We start from the raw sequence: 24,352 nt of genomic DNA on the forward strand, positions 1-24,352 counted from the left end.
CCGTCCGATCTGATGGCGCAGGGTGATTTTCTGCCACCGACGTTTGAGACGCCTCGATTCGGTTATCTGTCATTAGACCTTGATATGGTCCAGTGGCCAGTGCAGTTCGCAGTTCCTACTATTTTGGCGAAGTCCCAGCGGTCCGATTATTGAAACTGATAGATAAAGCGATAGACAAAGACGACAAAAGGGATTTGGAGGGATCCTATTGGTGGAAACGGGTTGTTGCAATGGACAAAGGAGGTAGGTAATCGACTAAGTAACGGCAACCCACGAGAAACCCGACAGTTAGTCTATCATTTTCCCCCTTAGTCGATGAGAACTACCCATTTCAACCAATAGAATTGCTTTATACCCCCTATGTCATCTTTGTCTATCGCTTTGTCTATCAGTTTCAATAATCGCCCCGCAGCTTAGAGGTTGGAAAGGTTTTGAGTCAAAGGCTTGTCAAAACTTTTGACTCGATTTAATTATTCGTGTTTAATGTTTTTTTGACGAAAGAAACTTTTAGATGAGCAACAATTAAGAAGATTTGTCAAATGCCAAGTTTCTACGTCCAATATTAATGGAGATTTCGTCTGTTGAGTAATCCTCCAAAATTTGTTCCAACCCCCCCCCCCCCTTCCCCGCAAGAACAAATGAATTCGCCACAAGTGACAGGTTCTCTGCTCTTACAGGGTTTTCATAAACTTTGATACTTTTTATGGTATGTTATCCTTTTCCTCGATTTATCTTCGAGGAATTGTAAGCATCTGAAAAAAAACAAAATCTTTTTGTAAGGAATCCAACAAATAACTACCTCATGAAACGCATTTAGCGTAATACACGCAGAGAACGCATGGGCCTCAAACTCCTGCGATAGAATTGCGCGAATGCCCCTTATTTTACCTTTTTTGATATGCATAGGATTGCGAGAATTTTTCTGGTACTAAAAACTCACATATTTGCGCGACATTCAATATTCAAAGAGGAAACGTTTATCTGGCAACCATGGTAGTTTGTGGTAGATAGCTACATCGCGGAAGACCGTTCGTTCCCTATTCATTTACAGGCATGTCTCTCTTCGATGAATAGCCCTCGCAGCACGGATGGCCCAGAGAGCTTTCATAGACTTTTAAAAAGTGAACTAGGGGCCTCTGGCTACTAACCACTGAAAAAAAACCACACGTAAAAAATCGTAGAACAACCATGTTCAAGTTTTGTAAGAGATGGATGGAATCAAAACACGACGGGTACACCCGAAAGAATGCGTATATTTATCTCTGATTGCAACGTTATGCACCACTTTTATGTTTTATCTCTAATACATGCTTCTAAAAAGCTACACACAGTTTTTCTGAAAAGTTTCCGCGAATTTACCTAAATTATCTCAAATAAAAGTATCGAAAATTTCGATTCAATGTTTTCGTTCGTTTATTTTCTTTTAATGTAACCAAAACAAAATTAAATCTCATCTGAGTTTATGAATCGTTACAATAAGGATACATATTTCCCCTTTAATTATGGTAAAAACTTGAGCAGAAAGTCAAACATGATGACTCGCAGTCCAACAGCATTCCTATATATTCTTGTAGGCGCTGATATGCGTTTCAGGGCAACTGACCGACTGAACTGCGTTTGGTGCTATGCGAGAAGTATTCATGCAGTCTTGTAGGCGCTGATATGGGCTGTACGCCAACCGCACTGTTTGGCGCAATGCGCGAAGTATTCCTACAGTCTTGTAGGCGCTAACGTACGTTTAACGCCAGCTGCACTGTTTGGCGCGATTATCCGAACTCCCGTCTCAGTAATCGCGGCATCGAATAATAGAACTTAAAAGGCCCATGTTGTATTTTGACGCCGCATAAGCATTTCAACGTTGCCTCATTTCTCCCAAATAAATATTTTTTTCCTAGAAAAGTTAGGTAAGTTCTTTATACCCTTGACCAATATTCAATCATATCACTTCATTTATCGTCAGAGGGTAAGACATCGATGATTTGTCAACAAACTAACCTAAATAAACTAGCGTAACATATCACAATGCGTTTATTTTCCAAATGTCTCCTGCTTTGCCAAACTTCTACCTTAAATTAACTTCATTCTAAAACTCGCGCATTTCCGTGGCAGATGTTAAGGTTTCTATTCGCGCAATCCTTGTGCCTTTTTCGCATAATCCTTAAATATGTTCTTAGACCTTTCGCGCAATTCTGGATTACCGCCTTATACCGGGAAAAAAAGTCATACAAATCAGTAAATGGAAAAACAATGGATTTAATTAGTAAATTTTGAATATCCCACCTCAGAATAGAAAACTTGATGCATGTGATGAGTAATTGTGGTGTCTATAATTTCTGTTTGCATGAAATTTCTGCCGTGACTGAATTTCATTTCAATCAGCGTATATTGCTGCGGAGTCGGCCAGTTTCGGAGGACATTAAAGTTACCAAATATTAATAAAAATGCACGGGGGTGTACATTTTTTCGTCTCATCAAACTCTCAGAAAATCCCTTGCGCCGAGGTAAAATAAATTTGGGAGGAAAAAAGACAAATTTTAATCGCTAAAGCTGAATCGAAGGCCATTATTTCACAAGCTATAGCCAGCCTCAAAACTTCTGTTACGATGCGGCACGCAGCCAATTTTTTTTTATTTCATTTTGGCGCCTCCTACTTCCAGTTATTTTATCTAGCTACACTGGAAAAATAAACACATTGGATCTAGAGTCCAGACTCCTAAAAACATCGACAAGAAAAAATACTCTTGATTCAATCAGATTTAAGCTTAAATCAAGAACCCAGCCTCTTAATTTGAGCGGATTTCCTCTTGATTTAAGCTTAAATCTGATTAAATCAAGAGTCCTTTTTCTTACGCCACCACTCAGCACCCATAATCTCAGCAATTCGCATGACTGAATGCAACACTTTTTATTGTATGGTGCCCCAACTTGTGGCCACCTAAAATGTAACGTGAAATGAACTCCCAGATAAAAGTGGAACGAACTCGTAAATTTTCAACAGTGTACACGCTCCTGCTTAGTTAAAAATTTCCGTCTTTTATGTCAGGTTTTTTTTTTTTCTGATCAACGTCAAGGACCTAGTTGCTCAACACAATTTTGTGTTAAATTGACTCAAACCGTAGGTGGCTCTGAGATATGGGATCATAAAGAGAGTGTCCAGATGAACTTATGTACTTTTGTTTTCTTCCTATTCAGAGGTGGCGACTTGCGAGCGCGGCCAGCGCATTGGCGGATCCAGCAAACTGGCAACATTGTCTTTGCTCCATTTGAACCTATGGAAATGTATCGATTCTTAGAGGGGCCAGTTGCCCCGACAATAATCGATTTTTTAGCATAGGTTTAAATGGAGGAAATCCAGCGCTGCCAAATTGCTGGATCCGCCTCTGGGCCAGCACATCAGACTTCCACCGATGTGATCCAGGTCCAATCCTGGAGACCGGCGATACATTTTTAACGAGATCGTCGGTTTTCAACCCGTAAATTCAGTCGATTTGACACAGGAAAAACTAACACCAAAACAAAATCAACCAACAACTTGTGTTACTTCGCGTTTTACCTCTCATATTAACACACATTGGAAAAAAACACATTGGATCCAGAGTCCAGACTCTTGAAAACACTGACAAGAAAAAGGACTCTTGATTCAATCAGATTCAAGCTTAAATCAAAAGGAAATCCGCTAAAATTAAGAGGCTTGGTTCTTGATTTAAGCTAAAATCTGATTGAGTCAAGAGTATTTTTTCTTGTGGATGTTTTTAAGAGTCTGGACTCTAGATCCAATGTGTTTTTTTTTTCTAGTGCAAGATTTTGGTTATACTATTTTTAATGTGTAGTGTGTTTTCGTAGAATATTTTATATTTTCGCCGAAAAAACTGTATTCTGCCAGAATGACTTTTTGTATCCTCAAGACTTTTGAACGGGATACCTCGGTCGCATGCTCCCATTACTGTGGAGTTCGAGAGCTGACATTTTAGTCATCGTGCTTTCTCTACCGTATTATTTTGTATGTTTGCTGACGAACTTACTCCTTCAATCGAGCTGCCCCTCAAATTTGTATACACGAAAGGTAGTATAACGACATTACGGCGTTCATTGCTCTCACCGGCTGGCCTTTCAAGCATTTCTTTTATCCATCCGTCTACTCTTCGTGCCTTGAAGGAGGTGGATGATCCTCGGGACGTTGCTATATTTCTTCTCACAAGTCTCAAACTTTCTCAATGGCTCATGTCTACTTTAATTCCAAATTTTCACAGAATTTTATTCACTACTGAATCTAAAATGGAAACGTTCACAACTATACTGAGAAATTTCATTTTTAGAGGTAATTTTGAGAATTCTGAATGTCTAAACAGCGTTTCTTCTCAGCCTAGCATTACTGTGTGCTGAGTGACTTTATCATGTTTATCTGGTCGTCATTGCTATTTTTTTTTATTCTAAATAGCTGTAACTATTCGAAAATTTTTGGGACAGTTACTGTACCATGCTCCGTCAGTAAAATTCTGCAAAAATAAGGCGCTTGTATACTTAATTCTTGCCCAGAATTTGCTTTCATCATCTTTATAACTGTTTCGTTCCTGTATTCTGTCTCAAAATATATCCATTTAGAATTTAACCAACTTCAAGCGGGAAAGCTGGAATATCTTAGTTATTTTTCACCTAAAAAAACCTGACTTGATTTCTACGGCGAGTTGTAACACTCTCTTTCTAAGAGAAGAGGAAATAACAATTTCCCTCAAAAAAATAACGAAGACGAAGACAATTGAACACTTACATTTAATAATTAATTAAATCAAGCGGGAAGCTCTTCAAAGCACGAGCTCTAGTTTTCAAAGCTGTTTTATTTCGTAACCTTAGCGTTATCAAAAATCAACAACCTCGATCAAGTGAAAACAACCACCAGCTCCGCAGTTTTATTTTCAAGGCCGACTTCAGTTGGGTCAAGACCTAAGTGAAATCAAAGGCTCATTGAAACGCAAAATGCTGCCGAATTGACCTTTTTTTAAGTTCACACGCTCCTCGCCTACTTATCATGAGCAATCAAGTGTTTTCCCTCAATGCCACCGTGCTCATATACTGAGGAGTGTTAAGTCTCTCCTTTTGAGGTGCAATCAGGACACGGGGAATCGAAATGTCAAATACGACAAAAGAATGTAAGTGCCTTATTGTTTCTTGTGACATTTAGAGTTTTAGCCCCCTCAGTCCCTCGGAGCGCGCCGAGAAGTTGGATAGTCAATGTCATTTTCACTAGAAATACTACAGCAGCTGGTCCAGTCGCTGCCAGCGCAAATATTTGTTTGTGTTTCTTCTCATAAATCATTCTTTTCCATTCATAATCTAAACTCTGCCGCGTTTCAGAGCACATTATTTCCAGAGTCTCACAATATGTATGCTCTCCGGTTTTAAAGTTAATCCACTCAAGAAGCGCCTATATGGTGTTCATTATAGACCATATTTCAAGGAGAGAGGAAAAAACATATTTGTCAACTGTATACTATTAGGTTTTCAATTTTGATTATTTTAAGTTCGCAACTTAGTTCATCGTAGTATTTTAAACTCTGATATTTTAAACTCTAGCTCTCACTAATGTTTATTCTTCATAATTAATTTTTTAACTTATTTTCGTCCATACAGAAGTCCGTAAAATATGAGTTTAAAAAGAATTTTTGGACTCGTCATGTGCCTGAGAAATTACTGTCGAAGTCATTTCCTTACACGATATTACTTGACCGCTGGATGATTATCTATCACTCTGTTCACCAATTCTACGGTCAAGTAATTGAACAAATAAAATGTGAATTTTTAATCGACTGTCGATTAATAAAATGTTGTATGTTTCGTACACATTGGATGCCGTCACGAAGAAACGCAATAAGCTTCTTTTCTATTTTCTGCTCTAGGTGTTCATAAAATTAAAATGTTGTCTAATAGAGCAGAACAGTAATGACATTGCTCACAAGCTCCTGATGTATCTGCAACGAGTGAATCATACTGGTGCGTATTGTCACCTTGTTAATTGAAGGCACTTTTAAGAGGCCTCAATATGCTTTTATCTCTACCGTGATAGTGGTTTCGCGCCTCTTTTTAAGAGGTATTCTGTCCTTTTCTAGATGCTTTTTCAATATTCACGATCAATTGATCGATTTAATCGTGACCTCATTTTTTTTTTCAACTCTGTCCTATCTAAACTGAGAGATCCATTACGCAAAACATGCATTTTTCGGAACAAAATATAATGATTATTATGTTGTTGATTGTGATTCGCAACAAAATTTTAACCTTTTAGTACTTATATTTTTCCCCAAAATGGGAGGCATTCTTATGGTTGTTCTTTTACGTATGAGTATTCTGTCTCGTTATTTGCTTTTTAACTATTTAATAGGGTCAGAGCATCAAAGTATTGTGGTCGTTACCTCATTGAAAATGTCATTCCTGCATCCCACACTGGAAAAAAAACACATTGGATCTAGAGTCCCAGACTCTTAAAAACATCGACAAGGAAAAGTACTCTTGATTCAATCAGAATCTAGCTTAAATCAAGAACCAAGCCTCTTAATTTAAGCGGATTTCGTTTTGATTCAAGCGAAAATCCGATTGAATCAAGAGTATTTTTCCTTGTCAATGTTTTCAAGAGTCTGGAATCTAGATCCAATGTGTTTTTCTTTTCCAGTGCAGAGGATGTTTTGAATCATGGTACGTCGGAAAGTTAAGTGAATGACTTTACAGGTCACAACCGTGGGTTAACCTGTTCCGCATCGATGCTGAATTCTTTTGGAATCAACTTAACAGTCCTCGCGATTCAGTTAGAAGTGTCGGTACAAAATGCTTCTCGGTAACAACCATAGAACCTTATGAAGAACCTTAAAATTAACCCTTTCAGAAGTTTTCATCTTGTATGGAGCTCGATAAAATGTCACCGTACGAGCTGTATCGACCTGGCGTTGGATTTTGGCCTTTTTGACGCATTGGTAGACTTAGAATCGTATTATTGTTATTATGGGCTTTTGATTAGGTTCTTTGGATAGCATCGAATTTTAGACACATGGGAACTGAACCCATTGACCATTTCAGGGCTCACAATCGTCGGATTTAAATACAATTTGGCGTTCTCTGTTGACGAAAAATAAACTATGACACTGGCGACTTACCCTCAGAAATATCAGAGATTTTCCGTTGAAATATCGAATTCAAACGTTTCAACCCAACTGAAAAAACCCAGTGCCCCCAAAAATGTTGTCCCCACGCAGTAAGGCCATTTTTTCTGTGGATAGTGCGATAGCGCCCCGAGAAATAGCGTATTCGATGCTTTCCTTATTCAGTTTATTTTCACAAACAAAGTTAGTTCGAAGTTAAACCTTTAAATAGAGTTACGTTTCTTCGTCCGAGAGACGACGAATTATCGATGGCTAAAGTGCGGAACCGCGTGTCTCCGTTTGCAATATCGCAGACTTCCGCTCATGCTTTACTTTTTTCTCGGAAAACTAGTCAACTTCATTTCTTGAAAATTTCCTCGATTTATCTTTTCTATGAGCAGAATATTTTGTAGGGATATTAAGCTATGTACGTAGTCGACTCGTTTCTCTTTGAAAAAATGAAATAAAAGCACTTATTTTGAAACACTGCAATGGAGATTAGCACTTTAGCCATCGTTATTCTTTTTTACTCGCTTAGAAGTGTTTGTCAAAAATAGGGTTTTCAATTCTCTTTTCAAAATATGTGTACTTCCTATGTATTAAAATCAAGCTTAAACCATTCGCTTTTTTAACATTTTAAAACAGTTTTCTAGAACTGAAAATGCGCAAGTTTTTTCTCCGAGATTACTTAAAAACACCCCTCACTGAATAAAAGTATCTTGGATCCAGAGTGCAGACTTAAAAGATTTGATAAGAAAAAATACTCCAGATTCAATCGCATTTTTGCTTCGAGAGCCTCGTAATTTATGCGGATTCCCTTCTGTTTTTAGCAAAAATCCGATTGAATCATTAGCATTTTTTCTTGTCAAATTTTTTAAGAGTCTGGATTATTCATAGGCGAATCCAGACACTTTGTACTGGAAGGATGAGGGCGTCAGGGAGTTTGGAGGGCTTCCCCCGAAAAATTCAGACATTTTAAAGCATATGCAGTTTGAGTCAATTGCATCATAAAAAATTATCAAGTATATGTATACGCGTCCTCCCCTCTTCTATCTTCCGTTCCTTCCTCTTTCTTCGTTCCCTTTTTCGGGCGATCAGGAGGAGGGAGGGGGGAGCATAAGCCTCCTACGCCTCCTTCTCTGGATCTAGAGTACTTACCTGTATACGAGAGAGGAATGTCATCTCAATCATTTTACCATAGAAAAAGTGTGCCGGTCTCTGCTTGGACGGCTATAATGGAGCCCCAAAGTTGGCCAAATGTAAACAAACCCTAGCGCCTCCGCTCCTAGTTTAGCCAAATGTAAACAAACAAGATATTGCCAAAGTTCTACAAAGCTCTAGACGAGATTTTGGATGTGATAGAATTTTTTTATATCCAACTTCTGAATTGAGTTCAGATCGAACTTTGATGGATATTTTTGCCAAAAATCAACCTTTGAATGTGATTATCATTCATTTCTTAGCCGATAATACGTGTCCCTCTAGGTCGGGTTTGTTTATATTGAGACAACTTTGGAACTGCATGATAGCCTAAAACTGATGAACCAATCAGAGAGTGGCACAGAGATAATACTCTCCCGGATTCATGTTACGGGACTCCAGATCCAAGACACTTTTTTTCCAGAGCTTACTCCCTAAAATATATTTTCTGAAGATTATAGTGCATCGTTTTCGTTTCAACAAAATCGCGTGTTCCGGCGTGCTGTCAGGGGATATTCGCTCCGCAACCTGCTCGTTCGCCATCTAACGTGATCCCTCCGTTTCAAAAGCTCATGCTTTGGGTAAGCGCCTCGAGGCACCTCCTCCGCTCACCTCGTACACATGTCCTTTTTTTTAGCGTTCACGTGCGATCGCATGTCGCCGCGATATTTGTTACAAGATTCAGCGCAAAAACAAGAGCCTTCTGACCGTGTTTTCCCCTAGTGCCCCCCCCCCCCGCCCCCGGTCGATGTGCTCCCTACTTGCGCAAATAAATCCGGCGCCGGGAGCAGCGAGTTATGAAACTGCTAAAAGCCCCTCCGTTGAGCCCGGTCATTGCGAAACCGAATTGAATAAACAAGTAATAATGATATCAAAAGTTAGTCATCTGGCTCAAGTCTACTGCTAATTGAATTAGCTTCATTTTAATGAGTCCATTTTTTCCTTCTAAATCATCATCTTGTCACTTGTTTTGACACATTGACACTTCTGTGATTGTGAGTGAGGTTTAGACAGTATCGGTGGATCGATCGAAGTCGAGTTTTAGTGGAAACAGAGATTGCGTCGTGAAATTGGACTGAGCTTTGCTTAAAGAAACGAAGTGTCAATCTTGTTAAAACAGAGAAGAAAGGATTTAAGGTTTTCCACTTTCTCTAGGATCAGTATAAAACTACAATCAAGTTCATGTATGCGTCAAGTTGTAATGATTTTTTGCACGCTGTTTTTTTTGGCAGGAGAAAGTATCCTCCAAGTGGATTTTTGTAAGTCCGTCATAACCCCGTATTTTTAGCTTGCTTCCTTCCTGCTTAATTCAATTCAATTTATGGTACCATCTGTTGGAACTAGTGGTTTCCGAGGTGTTTCTTTTAAACTCAAAATTCTAGAAAAGATCATGCTTAATACTTTCTTTTTAGAAACTCTTGAAAATTCTATATTGCATATGTACAGTTTGAACCTTGGGGAGATTGTTTTTCCTGATATAAAATTTTTTTAAAATCTATCAAAGTATGTGTGTATTTTTTCAAAAAAAAAAAAAATTCTACAAAACGCTCGTTCCTTTTTTTTTTTTTTTTTTAAAAAAAACTAAAAAACATATGAAGCCGGTCAATAAATTCTATTTTCAAGGAATTTCGGTGGATTGAAAATTATGTAGGTAATGTTTTCGTTCGAAAAAAACCTTAATCGCTTCTTTGATCAATAATTGAAAAAAATTCATCCGCTTGTTTATAAAAACCACGTTTTTTGTTGCTTAAAATGAAAGATAAATCAATGGAGGACAGTGTGCATTTTGACTATTTTTACGTAAAATTGTTTTTGTCTTGAGAATTTTCATCTTGTTTAAGGATTCAATTCCTTTAATTTCTTTGGCAAACAAATTACTACACACGTGGGCGGTCAAGTAAGTAGTATATAACTGTAAAAAAACTTTTTAAAACATAAATTTTGCTTCATACCGCACTAATGTGTCTCCTTCTCTCCTTATTATAAAATGGGCCTTTGACCTCATCAATGACAATTACATTATGGTAATGCTGGTAAACATCGAGATAGATGTAGGCTATCCATGTTTTTTTGCTTCGTCCGTTATGTAACTATATTCCTCACAGCCGCGGAATATTTTTCCCGCTTTTTTATGCAGGGAATGCGTTGGCGGTGTGAAGTAGTATTATATGTAAGAAAAAACAAATCCGTCAAGAATGAATGTTTTAGAATAGAATTATGCTTGTTTAACGGTCAATTTGGAGGTCCAGTGACCCAGATTCCCGTTTTGTGAGTTATTATTTGATTTGATTAACTTTTTATCCGGACTTTTTTATGTACGATAGTAATAATACTCTTATAAGGAGTTAGTTTTAGGTGTTTTTTTTTTAAAGATTCTGACTATCTCTAGGTGTCAATAATAGTCGGCCTAGCTCTTTTGTTTACGAGTGTGTTTATCTGTTGCTCAACTCGTCCTCCAATCGATGGGCGCCAATTATCGTGCATGATTTAGGACAGAATGCATTTTTCGTTGTTTATTGTTTGAGATCAATTTTTATTGAATTTCTTACGAAGCGACATTAATGTTGCTGTGATTGGTACCCTTCCCCTCACGTTTAGTGTAACATGCGGTTGAATAAGCACATCTCATATTTCTTGGATATTCTGAACGAATGCTGCTTGATTCTGCATTCTTATTAGTGTCTTATAGTTATTCTTTCATCTTCTCGGAAGTTTAAAGTATTATGAGTTAAAGTTGGACGTATTTCTGTCAAACGAAACTATGTGTATTATGACGTGAGCCTTGTTATGCATATATTCTTAGGGGTCTCAGGGCTCATGTCTCATTGCACATAGTTCCGTTTGACAGAAATACGTCCGTTCAGAGAGCGTCTGCGTAAGAAAATGGGCAGGTGTATAAACATCAAATTAAAAAACGGATAGTCCTCCCCATCTTAATGGACCCTTGCTTTGACGCTGGGAAGTATTGGTAAGCTACTTCTAATTCTTTTTTTTTGGGGGGGGGGGCATATTTTTTAAAACTCGAGTATTTAGCCGTCTTATAATCATGTTTGGTTTTACGTTTGAAAGGAAGGATTTCTCACCGCATTATAGAGATTACCTAAGTTACCTGACTGCCGTTAGTTATAAGATAATTTTGTTCTCAAAAACAATGAGAATCAATGTAAAGATAAGAATTTCTGTACGTGCAATGAATTTCCTCTCAACTGAAGGAGAAATGAAATTTTCATTAAGATCAACAGAGATCATTCGCTCCAAAATATAATGGGGAATTTTTTACTCTGTCTTGTCTTATGAAATGATATATCTTTAGCAGCTCTTTTCCGCAACTATTTGGTTTTGGTTTCTTTATCTATTTCTCTTTTTTTATGAACATTCTCTGTGAGTGAAAAAATTGAGTTAAAATTGACCTTGTAATAAATGCTAAAAATATCAGAAATGTTAGATTTCGTTTATGACATATGCTTTTTGTCGGTCAACAATTAATACCTTGTATTATCATTGATGTACACAAATCATAAAGTGAAAGTCTGCAACATCTAAGTCATCGAGTATAACACCACTTAGCACTGACTGTTACTGTTCCATAATTTTTCGCAGAATTACAGTTAGGCACTTTTTGGAGAGGAATTGAAATGGAAGATGTTTCATGTTTAGTAATTTTTAAAACAATTAAATTGTTTCGCACAATTTTGTGTGTCACGATCTGTGTCGTTACCGGAAAATTTTGAAAGACACTATTTTTTTACCTTACTTTTTTACTTTTCTTCTTTTCTGTGCAAGTAATCTTATTCCAATTAATCTAAGACCAACAGAGAACATTTGCGCCATAAACTACTCGGGATATTTAACTTTATCACCTTTGATATCAGATTCTTGTGAGAGGTAAGCGTATACGGGTAATGCTGTATTTTGAAATTGATGTGCACGGTGGGTGATATTTCAATGGTGGAAAGTTCGATATATCACCTTCATAGACATCATGATAGTTGGCTGTTGAGTTATCTCTTTCGTTTTTTATTGGAATCAATTAAGTTTCTCTGTCGTCAATTTTCTAGGGAGGAGATGAATAAGTATAAAGAGAACACAGGATTCGAGTTTTCAATTTTTTCTCTTTTTTAATTTGTTTCTTTCTAAATTTTCATTGGTCGGTTCAATATTTACAAATCTTAAGACTAGACAATAGTTGGTAAGCGCATGGTGAGAGAGGATTCTAAAATGGTAACTTAGTAAGAGGACTTTCCTGCGGGATGGCTGTTGTGGCCCTCCTTCTTGACGTGGGCGACGAACCCGCTCTTGCCCTGGACGGAGTACTCGACGGTCCTCTTGCTGCCGTCGGGCTCGACTAGACTGTAGTATCCCTGAACGTGGTCGCCGTCCCTGGATTCCTCCTGGCTCTTGATGTCGTACGTGTGGGGGTCGTTCACGTGGTAGACGAACTTGTAGGATGGGTGGGAGTCGGGGTAGACCTCCTGGTAGGACGACTCCTTGTAGCTTGAGCCTCCGTAGGAACCTCCGTAAGAGGCACCGGAAGAGTAGCTAGAGGAAGAGGAGCCGGATGAGTAGCCGCTGGATGGAGCGGAGTAGGAGGCGCCAGATGAGTAGCCGCTGGCGGGGGCGGAGTAGGAGGCGCCGGATGAGTAGCCGCTGGACGGGGCAGAGTAGGAGGCGCCGGATGAGTATGAGCTAGAAGAGTGGCTAGGGGCAGAGTAGGATGGAGCGTAGGTGGCAACAGGGTAGGCGGGTGCCGAGTAGGAGGCAGATCCGTAAGAAGATCCGTGAGAGGAGTATGAAGGAGAGGAGGAGACAGATGAGTAGGAAGATCCGTGTCCGGAGGACGATCCGCTTCCGTAGGAAGATCCACTTCCGTAGGAGCTACCGTGTCCGTAGGAGGCGGCTTCCTTTCCGTAGCTGCTGCTGCTGTAGGCGGCTTCCTTTCCGTAGCTGCTACCACCGTAGCTGCTGCCGTATGAGGCTGGGGCGCTCACAGATTGGCTGCTGTAGGAGCTTCCGTAGGAGCCACCGTAGCTGGGGGCGGCGGCTTGTTGGCTGTAACCGTAGCTGGAGCCGTAAGACGGGGCGGAGTAAGAGGAGCCGGAGCTGCCGTAGGATTGTTGGGCCTGGCCGTATGAGCCGCTGTAGCTAGACTGGGCGGCGCCGTAAGATTGTCCGTAGCCGGAGGAGACTGGCTTGAAACCGTATTGGATCTTGGGTGCGCTGTAAGACTCGTATGAGGGCTGGCTTACTTTGTAGCCGGAGGAGTAGCCGGATTGGTAGGAGTTGCCGCCGTAGGATTGCTTGTAGCCACCGGCTTGGTAGGCGGGGGCGTAGGACTTGGTGGCGGAGTGGAGGTTGTAAGCGTTATCCTTTCCACTGTCGTAGGATCCGTAGCTGGAGGCTACCTGGGAGTAGGATGGGGCTGGGGAGTAGGAAGGCTTGTAGCTGGGAGCTGAGTATGATGGAGCTGGGGCGTGGTATACCGGAGCAGGGGCATGGTATACGGGAGCGGGGGCGTGGTATGCTGGAGCTGGGGCATGGTATGCCGGAGCTGGGGCATGGTATACGGGAGCGGGGGCGTGGTATACCGGAGCTGGGGCATGGTATGCTGGGGCAGGGGCATGGTATGCCGGGGCCGGAGCATGGTATGCCGGAGCTGGGGCATGGTATGCCGGAGCTGGGCTAGGGGCTGGTGCGTGGTAGGAGGCAGATTGGCCGTGGCCAGCTGGGAACCCTGGGGCTGGTTTGTATTCGTAGGCCGGGGACGGGTGTTGTTCGGAGTATTTGGTGACGGAGTAGTGAGGGCCACTGTGCGAGTAGGTGCCGGATGCGCTGACTAGGCTCAGCTGCTGCGAGCTGACCAGCAGGCAAATGAAGCTCAACAGTCTCTGGAACAGAAAGGAACGATCTCATTAGAATTGAATACGAAAGAATACTTAAATATATTAACTTACTAGCAGTTTAAGTATCACATAAGTAACTTATGGGGGCGGGGGAGGGTTCAAACTATCTTATAAGGGGGATACGGATTATATAGGGAGACATATCCCCTCAGAAGATGGCCCAAACGAAAAAATGTCACCGAAAAAAAGAGTCCTATTTCCGTACAAGAATCGATCGCTTAAGTTTCCGCCCTTCGCTTTGGGACACCCCGTAGAGCTTCAGCTTATAGTGATTTATTTTTTTATGACCGATAGTTTGAAAAGGCATAATTTTTCGTTCTAGATTTCTGGCCAAAAAACGTCGAGGAAGTAATACTGCCGGGACAGACGGGCTTTGTAGGGCGAGTGCATTTCATGCACATAAAAAAGTTTCCACAATTAATAGTAAAACACATTTAGATCCGTCAAAAAAATGAGATATTTGAATCTCATCTACGATATGACTGAACTTCGACGGTTGTTGAAAGTTAGGCTCGCCGTTTTCGCCGAGAGATGCACCGATGGATGGGGGGGGGGGGTTTGGTCCAGAGAAAGAGCGAAGCTGCGAGCTCTGTAAAATCAGCGTGATCATGACGCCGAGTGACTCACAGTTGTGTTACTTTTAAGTGTAGCCGCAGTTGTCAACTCGATCATGAAATCAGTATATAACCTCCAGAAGTTCAGACGACTTGAACTCTAACGATGGGATTAAGTAAGAAAAATAATAAAATTAAACAAAGACCTTCAACCGCCAAATATTTTGTATAAATCAACAAAAAAATTTCTTTTATTTGAAAAAAAAAATTAATTTGTTTTTATTTTTATTTTTATTTTTTTATTTTTATTTTTATTTTTATTTTTAGCGAATCGTCTAACATCATCGGGTGGAGATCATGCAGCGTCGAGTTGGTGCGGTATTAATTATGATTATCAGCCGAAGTGTCGAGGTGTCGTGGCGTTCGTTGGTCGCGGGTTCGTGTCTATCGAATTACTCCGCGGTCCCGAGTTCCCGAGCATCTGGATCCTGCGCCCCCCCCCCCCCCCCCCCCCCCCGGGAACCCTCGCTGTGTCCCGTTTGGGTCTCCAACCTCTCAGCCTCAGCCGAGCCGACAGTTTTATCTCAATTAAAAACTTGCGTTGACCCAAAGACAGTACATTTCGTCGCTCTTCCGACTTAAGCGCGTATCTCTATTTCCGCAGGAGCTCCGAAAAGCACGAAAATGTACACCGGAAAAAAAAAAAACGCATTGGATCTAGAGTCCAGACTCTTAAAAACATCGACAAGAAAAAGTACTCCTGATTCAATCAGAATCTAGCTTAAATCAAGAACCAAGCTTCTTAATTTAAGCGGATTTCGTTTTGATTCAAGCAAAAATTCGATTGAATCAAGAGTATTTTTTCTTGTCAATGTTTTCAAGAGTCTGGACTCTAGATCCAGTGTTTTTTTTCCAGTTTATGAACAAAAGGGCTCATGAGGAAATTGAGGTACGCCCTCACGTCAGAGGAGTGAAAACTAAGTTACTCAGCACTGTTACCTTTTCTACAGTGTAAACCTTACTTTTGGAAGTCAACACTCATAGGCACTATCACAAGTACAAGTTATAAGCACAGTAATACTTAATTCAGAGGCTAGAAAAACAGCAGGGCTGCCACAGTCAGGAAATACCGGGGAATGGCAGGGCATGAGTCAGCAACTCTGCTGATTTCGGTTCATTCCCTTTTTTTCAATTCCATAAATACGCTAGAATGTATAAAAAAGTGTAGATTTTTAACTTCAAAATTACAAAAATGGCTGAGTTTTCTCTTCGGCCTGTAAAATCGTCAGTTTGCAGGTAAGCGGTTGTCCCTTAGACATCGTGTATCTACATACAGAGTGATATCTATGTATGCATCAACCTTGAAGTTTCACAGAGTCAGGTTGAAAAACTGAAATAATGAAATTAAGTTGTGACGAAGTAATTAAAACGGCCGTAACTTTGAAACCTGAGGCCGGCGTTTAATTGCGAGGGCGCTCCGACCTAGAAGTCCCGGCCTTTGAGTCCGATTTTATTTTTAATGCGGGCGGAGTTTCAAAAGCCGCGCACACATATCGACTTAAAAGCTCATTTAAATGCAAGCTGTTCGCCGGGTCTTTCCCTTGGCCGCGAGAAATGGACTGCGGCCGAGCTCGAAAGCACTGCAAAACGACAGGCCGTTATTGGGACGCTCAATAAAATAGGCTTCGCATTGCTACGACTTCGGCGCACAGTGGATCGAGTCAATTGGCGAGGTCGGACATGAAATGTTTGACTAAAACTGCAAATTTTGACGTTTTTTTCGTCATATTTTAAATGTTTAGGGGTGCTTCGAGAAGAAAATTTCACGAGAAAACCAATGGAACCACTTTCAAAACCTCAACGTTGTGTATAAGCGGAGTTATAAGCTTTTAAAGTTTCCAAATTATGTCCGACCTCTTCCATTGACTCGATCCACTGCGCGGCGGCCCAACCGCGCTAATGCGACTCAATTTGAATGAGAATCGATTTTGAGTCGAGGCCAGGGCTTTGACTCAAAATAAAACCGTCCCATGTTTCACGCGAAATGCGGGGGCAGGCAGGGGCGTGTTTGACGGCTCCCATCCTGTTAGCTTTAAGCTATTTGTGACTTATCTGGGCGAAATTTTCCGGTGCGAAGGATACTGTACACGAAGTCATGACCGAGCAGTTCGTAAGGTGCGGCACATACAGAGAAATGCTGATACCAGGCCGCTGAACAATGGATCACTAGACAAGGTACGAATTTAAGCATTCCGGTACATGTTTCTTAACCAAAATTTCACGTAGAACACGATTCGCGCAACGAAAATTACTGAAACCAACTCCTAACGAAGATATTAACCTTTTCATTTCACATTGGTTACGAGGAATTTGAACTGCCCGCTCACAAGAAACTCAAAGCTCTACGTGAGTCAAATCGCGCACGACAACGGTCTCAGCAAGTTTCTTAATCGAGCAATATTCATTTCCCACCATGTGTTGTTCGAACTATAGGCAATTTGCTATAGCTGAGCCAAAGCGTCAAGATTGAGGTTGCCACATTTTTACATCGCGCAGAGACTGTCATGATAACGTTTAGCGCGCGATGTGAATCGCGTAGAGCATTGAGTTTTCATGAGCGGGTGGTTTGAATTCACGCATCAAGAATCATTAAATATCGTTGTGAGGAGTTGATTTCGATAATTTTCATTGTGCGCATCGTGCTCTACGTGAAATTTTGGTCACGGATCATATATCAGAGTGCTGAAATTCGTACCTTGTCTAGTGGTCCATTTTCTGCATCGGGTCCCTCTGGGGCAAAGATATTGTGACAGTTAGATGTGCGGTTAGAGCGGGGTAATATGGACCTGTTAGGGGGTACATGCGCCTGGTGGGTAGGCAGCGAAGAGGCGTTAAAAAACTTTCCCGAAAAAAGTATCTCAAAGGAAGTCATAGACGCGGACATTTTTGACTTCACAATTACTCACTCTTTGGTCTTAAGTAGCGAATATACCTAGCCTAATTTTTCTTATTGGTTTTTGTTACAGGTAAGAAAGACAATAATCACATCGCTTCTCATTAGAATTCGTAAGTAATGTTTTTTACCAATTACGAAGAAATTTTTTACCGCGAGGGTCTGCTTGCCATGCAATGCTCCGGAGATTGAGCAACATTTTTTCAATAATGCGATTACCCTGTTATCAGCTTCAAAATACCCGTTAACCAAATATTCTACAAATTGCGTATCTAATAGGATGGACTTCCTACTCAGCATTATTAGGTCTGCTGAAGTTAACCGTAAACAACTATTCATTCTGAGGAACATTTAAAAAGGCTCCTTTTTCCTAAAACCTCCACATTTTAGTATTTTCATCAATAAAATTATTCGACGATAATGTACGCACCCTGTCAGCGAGTACCAAGCATTAATAAAAGGTCATCCAAAGAAGTTGTTTATTCCGTTACTTAAATTAAAAATTTCCTGGATCGTTAATTTTGGAGGCATTTTTTAATAAGTAGGTTTAAAAGTGATTCTAACGCGTCCATTCGGAAACATACGAAAGTCACAATTCATAAAGTGGCACTCTTTCATTTGGCTCCAATTAATTTCATCGCACGCAAAGGTATGAAACATACTCAAGGCAAATAATCGGTGAACATGGCAACCCTGAATGAACTCGTATTCTTTGTTGAAACGAGGTCTTGATTGATGAGAAGATCAGTCAACTGGCCGAAAATCAATCTCTCTCACCCGGGCCGCATTTCCTAATAGGCTAATTCTGTCATGCTAAGGAAAAACGCTGCAAGGATATTCGAATGTAGCCAAATTTCTTCTTGTACAATACTTACTTTTTACGAATATTACGAATATTTTTCCCCAAAATTTTCAGATATCGATTGAATAGCAAATGGAAAAATTGGAAGAAAAATATTCAGAAGTCTCGCTAAAAAGTACTCTATCAAAGGGAATTTGGCAACGACCAAAGGCTCAGACGACATATCTTATGCGATTACTCCTACTTGGAAGTCGAAATAATTGTATTACGCGTTTATCCCGTTCCAACTTTTCTAAACTTGCGTTAAAGTCTCTAAGTCACAGGAAAGGGTCCGTGCTCTCCTTCATTTTTGGGATACGCAATTTTACCTACTTTGAAGTCGAAATAGTTGTATTACTCGATCCGCCCCGTCCAACTTTTCTCTCTCTGCGTTAAAGTCTCCAAGTCAGAGAAGAGGCACCGAGCTCTCTTCCATTTTCGGGATACGCAATTTTACCAACTTTGGAAAGAGCCTCGCCAAAAAGTGGTGTTTTTTCGCCCCTTTTTTTATACCCGAGTTGGTCAACCGGACAGTGCTCAAATGAAAGCCTATGGTAAGGCATACTTCCATGCAAAGTTTCAACTTGAAGTGACCCCTGGTTTAGGCTGTACAGCGTTGCCAATTTTCCAGTTTCATGTGCTAAAATCAAGGATATTGGACTATTAGTCCGGTGCATAAGTAGACTAGTACACCCAAGTTGGTCAACGGGACAGGGCTCAAACGAAAGCTTATGGTAAGGCAAACTTCTGGGAAAAGTTTCAACTTGAAGTGAAACCTCGTTTAGGCTGTACAGCGTTGCCAATTTTCCATTTTTATGCGCTAAACTCACGAAATACTGAATCGTCATGGTTCAACAGACTATTATACCCGAGTTGGTCAACGAGATAAGGCTCAAACGAAAGCTTATGGTAAGGCAAACTTCTGGGAAAAGTTTCAACTTGAAGTGAAAACTCGTTTAGGCTGTGCAGCGTTGCCAATTTTCCATTTTTATGCGCTAAACTCACGAAATACTGAATCATCATGGTTCAACAGACTATTATACCCGAGTTGGTCAACGGGACAGGGCTCAAACGAAAGCTTATGGTAAGGCAAACTTCTGGGAAAAGTTTCAACTTGAAGTGAAACCTCGTTTAGGCTGTACAGCGTTGCCAATTTTCCATTTTTATGCGCTAAACTCACGAAATACTGAATCATCATGGTTCAACAGACTAGTATACCCGAGTTGGTCAACGAGACAAGGCTCAAACGAAAGCTTATGGTAAGGCAAACTTCCGGGAAAAGTTTCAACTTGAAGTGAAACCTCGTTTAGGCTGTACAGCGTTGCCAATTTTCCATTTTTATGTGCCAAAATGAAGAAATTCGGGACTAATAGTCCAATGCATCATAATTAAACAAACTAGTTCATCGGTCTACGAGCTGAATACTACCCTGAGATCGTTAAGAAGCGCAACTAAAGGCCATCGTAAACTTTTCGAAGCAGTGTTGCCAATTTATTATTAATTTTTTTAACATACAATTAGGGTTTTTCCGAGATTTTTTGGGGGAAAACGTACCTTCATGGGCTATAACTTTGATGAGTATGGGCTAAACATTACGACTCGATAGTAAATGAACGCTACAGACGGAGAAAATTGAATTCCGAACGCAATGATTCAGTATTTCGTGAGTTTAGCGCATAAAAATGGAAAATTGGCGACGCTGTACAGCCTAAACGAGGTTTCACCTCAAGTTGAAACTTTTCCCGGAAGTTTGCCTTACCATAAGCTTTCGTTTGAGCCTTGTCTCGTTGACCAACTCGGGTATACTAGTCTGTTGAACCATGATGATTCAGTATTTCGTGAGTTTAGCGCATAAAAATGGAAAATTGGCAACGCTGCACAGCCTAAACGAGTTTTCACTTCAAGTTGAAACTTTTCCCAGAAGTTTGCCTTACCATAAGCTTTCGTTTGAGCCTTGTCTCGTTGACCAACTCGGGTATAATAGTCTGTTGAACCATGACGATTCAGTATTTCGTGAGTTTAGCGCATAAAAATGGAAAATTGGCAACGCTGTACAGCCTAAACGAGGTTTCACTTCAAGTTGAAACTTTTCCCAGAAGTTTGCCTTACCATAAGCTTTCGTTTGAGCCTTATCTCGTTGACCAACTCGGGTATAATAGTCTGTTGAACCATGACGATTCAGTATTTCGTGAGTTTAGCGCATAAAAATGGAAAATTGACAGCGCTGTACAGCCTAAAGGAGGTTTCACTTCAAGTTGAAACTTTTCCCAGAAGTTTGCCTTACCATAAGCTTTCGTTTGAGCCCTGTCCCGTTGACCAACTTGGGTGTACTAGTCTACTTATGCACCGGACTAATAGTCCAATATCCTTGATTTTAGCACATGAAACTGGAAAATTGGCAACGCTGTACAGCCTAAACCAGGGGTCACTTCAAGTTGAAACTTTGCATGGAAGTATGCCTTGCCATAGGCTTTCATTTGAGCACTGTCCGGTTGACCAACTCGGGTATAAAAAAAAAGGGGCGAAACTTGGCGAGGCTCTTTCGCCGTTGTGCAGCGTTCTGACCAACTGTCCATCTTGGAGATTTGTTTTATATCATCATGTGGGAATCATTCTAATTTTAAAACAAGTTAGGGCCTCGAATTTTTGCAGAATCGTTGTAAATTGAAGAGAAAAATTCGTGTCTATGGTGGAAGTAATTCTGATTTTTTTTTTTTAAGGAAAAAAAAAACCCACCAACGTGCACTCTTCAGGGTCTAGGCCCCATCCATGCTACGAATAGAGACAAGTTTCATTTAATGTTGAAATTTAAAAGTTACAACAATTTTTATGACATCTAATGCAACAGAAAAATTACAAGATTTACTGCACCGGCTTCTCGAATGAGCTCCATTCGCGTCGTTGCCAAATCTTGAACGAACGCTAGATTTCGCTCAGCTTTTATCAAGGAAAATCCGTCTAGTTTTTGTCTTATTTAACGACAATCAGGCAAGGATTGCTCCTGTAAATCATCGACTGGAAGTGCACAAGACGAGTCTCGTAACCGTAATAAATGTCCGGGGGCCTTCACAAATGTAGGGTCACTCGCGAAACGCTGCGAAACTTGCATTCGTGTCAAATCGGTTTGGAAATTCGTCACTTTTACAAGCTTTATGCTCTGAATATCATAATGTAAGTGAAGAGTTCTATTAGAGACAATATAATGAGTGCTCTCCCCCCCCCCCCACTATCAATCTAAGCAATTTAATTGGATGGGGCAAAATTTAAGTTCGGAGATCAACGCTATTTTTCTCCTAGTGGTAATAGATAAGCAACAATTTGAGCAATAAATTTGCCAAATATACTGACTGATAAATGTCAGGCGAGTTTTTTCTTCAACTCTCTCGTTATCAGTGATTGAAATTAAAACCAGTTTATTTAAGAAAAAGGGCTTATGCAAATTTCGACTTTGTGCCTTTTTCAAAATTAATTTGCGGTAAAGTATACCTCTCCTCGATGTGAAAGTGCCTATTCGTAAGACCAAAGTTTTATACGATACATTGTAGCTTTTACTGTCACGCTTTCGTTGAATAGGCTAGTAAATCATAAAAAAAAATGTGAGTGAGAGCAATTTTGTATTTACCGGAGGCTATAGGTATTAAAAATGTTTCTAAGCATACAACTCTTAAAATAATTACACATCCCAAAGCAAACAATTTCCTTCGAGCCGGCATCAATGTAAGAGCGCGTGCAAGCGGCCGGCTATTGTCATTAGGTGGTCATAAAGTGTGCGAAAAGTCGCTCGATCGTCCAACGACAGCTGCTCTGACGTGATAGCGAAGAGAACAGTAAGTGCTTACTTGTACGAGCCATGGTTAGCACATGCTTTTATGGGTCTCGAGGTTCATCCCATCATGCACTTATGCTCTCTTCGCTATTACGGCAGTGCCACGCTGAAAGGTGTCGAAAATGATAGCAAGGTTGAAGGCCGCAGCGGCCAACAAGAGGGTAAAGGGTTCAAATTGGAAAATAATGAGTTAAAATTGAGTTGCCGGTAATTATCTGCGTACGTAAGCGGTTCTGCAACCTGACGCGAGCGCCGCCTAACGGACGGCAGGTAAACTACAGTTCGTGAGTAAAATTTCATTATTGATAGATGTCTTTTCTCTCTTCTCTCTGTGTGTTTCCGAACGCCATTTAGTGTATATTAAGGCCAATGGCGAGGCGACAATGATCGATTATTGATATTTGCCCATTTGAAGCTATGGTAAAGAATCGATTTTTAAGGTGTTCGATGAGAACACCCTGTTCATCGATCCTTTTCCATAGCATTAAATGAGAGGTCGATGGATATATCGCAAAGCATGGATGCCACTGATTAATGCCTTTTCATAATGATCGAATGCTTTCTGCTCCTTCAGACAAATTCGTGCAAAAAATAGAGAATGCTTCAGAGCTGGAGAGAAATAATGTTACTAATAGTTTATCATGTCGACAATAGTTGATTACAGAGTTTCTCAAAGATTATTTCGTATTGCATCTTTCGTGGCAATGAAAAATATACCATATTAAAACAATGTAGTACTTTTTTCAGTGAAATCGTATTTTCTTAGACGGAGAAAGATAACTGCATTTGGACTACATACTGCAATAAGGAACTACGATTTTAGGCTCATAAAAGAAAACACCTATCTGCATAGTGAAAGCAATGGTATATTATATGTTGTTTATAAAATAAATTAGAAATCGTAGATCAGAATAGCAGAATGTATTCTATTTTAACGTTGAATATTTTCGTTCGGAAATCATACTTTTACTAGAAAGTTGTCACAAATCTCTACGTGGAAGAATTTCCTTAAATTGGACGCAAAAATACCCAAATGCTTCGACAGGAACTTGAAGGTCTTAATACGTTAAAAATTGACTTTTTTCATAATTTTGCAATCTTAGAATGAAGTTACATTCCTTCGTTTTCGAAGTAAAGAAATGTGCGTTTCACCGTTTAAATAGAAATTTAGGTTTTGTACAGAAAGCTATGGGCACAAAGAAGAAGAAGGAACTGCCCTTTTTTTACTTTTTCCTAGGATTGAGTGGAGGGAATTATATCGTACACGGAAAAAAATTAAATGTTGATATAGCATTTATACTGTTAAAAAGATGTCCGACAAGTTTCAAATGCTGATTTTACAATACAAAAATGCTAACATAACATTTTAATTTGTACGTTTTGCAGTGGGCGTAGTTACGTTAGCATTTGTTAAAATGTAAAATCAGCATTTGGAACTTGTCGGACATCTTTTTAACAGTATAAATGCTAAATCAACATTTAATTTCTTTGACGATAGGTAATCTTGAGTAAGTCCAAACTTACAGGATATGGCACTGTTAGTGTATTAAGCATAGCCACCTCAATCTACAGTTTCATGGGCGGTTCTTGGTGCCTCATCACTCAAGACCAGAAGCTGAAAGAAGTCAAGAGGATGACTATCGATCCTCCTCCTCCGTTTTTATAGCGGTCGTTCAAGTCGGATAAAGTTTCAGTCAGCGGTTGCAATGTTGCCATGAGCAAAAATTGAAGGCGAATTCAAATTTGTTCACTGTTGCAATCAGTGATATTGGAAATTTTGGAGGAAAACGCTCGATCATTACACTCACGTCGTATGGTTTTACAGACGAAAAACGCAACAAAGTTTTATCTTTGCTGAATTTTCCCGTTCGCGGCACTTGATTTTCGGTAGAAACTTTGATTCCCACTTCACACAGCGCATTATTTAAGCAAATAATAAACTATGCGCTTG

The 24,352-nt window shown here is 40.1% G+C and overlaps 2 protein-coding genes across 4 annotated transcripts in view; one reads left to right on the plus strand and one right to left on the minus strand.

Annotated features, from left to right (window-relative positions):
• Positions 1–24,352, plus strand: part of LOC109039997 (neurobeachin-like protein 1) — a 504,582-nt gene that overhangs the window by 294,112 nt on the left and 186,118 nt on the right. The window lies entirely within an intron of this gene.
• The window catches only part of LOC109040000 (uncharacterized), a 62,033-nt gene that overhangs the window by 29,176 nt on the left and 8,505 nt on the right, over positions 1–24,352 (minus strand). Inside the window, exon 2 of the mRNA XM_072296640.1 lies at positions 12,557–14,212. Within this exon, the coding sequence (XP_072152741.1) occupies positions 12,557–14,212 (1,656 nt within the window). The remainder of the gene's footprint in view (positions 1–12,556; positions 14,213–24,352) is intronic.

The sequence above is a fragment of the Bemisia tabaci genome, chromosome 2 (assembly GCF_918797505.1).
Source record: "Bemisia tabaci chromosome 2, PGI_BMITA_v3".
NCBI classification, from domain to species: Eukaryota; Metazoa; Arthropoda; class Insecta; order Hemiptera; family Aleyrodidae; genus Bemisia; species Bemisia tabaci.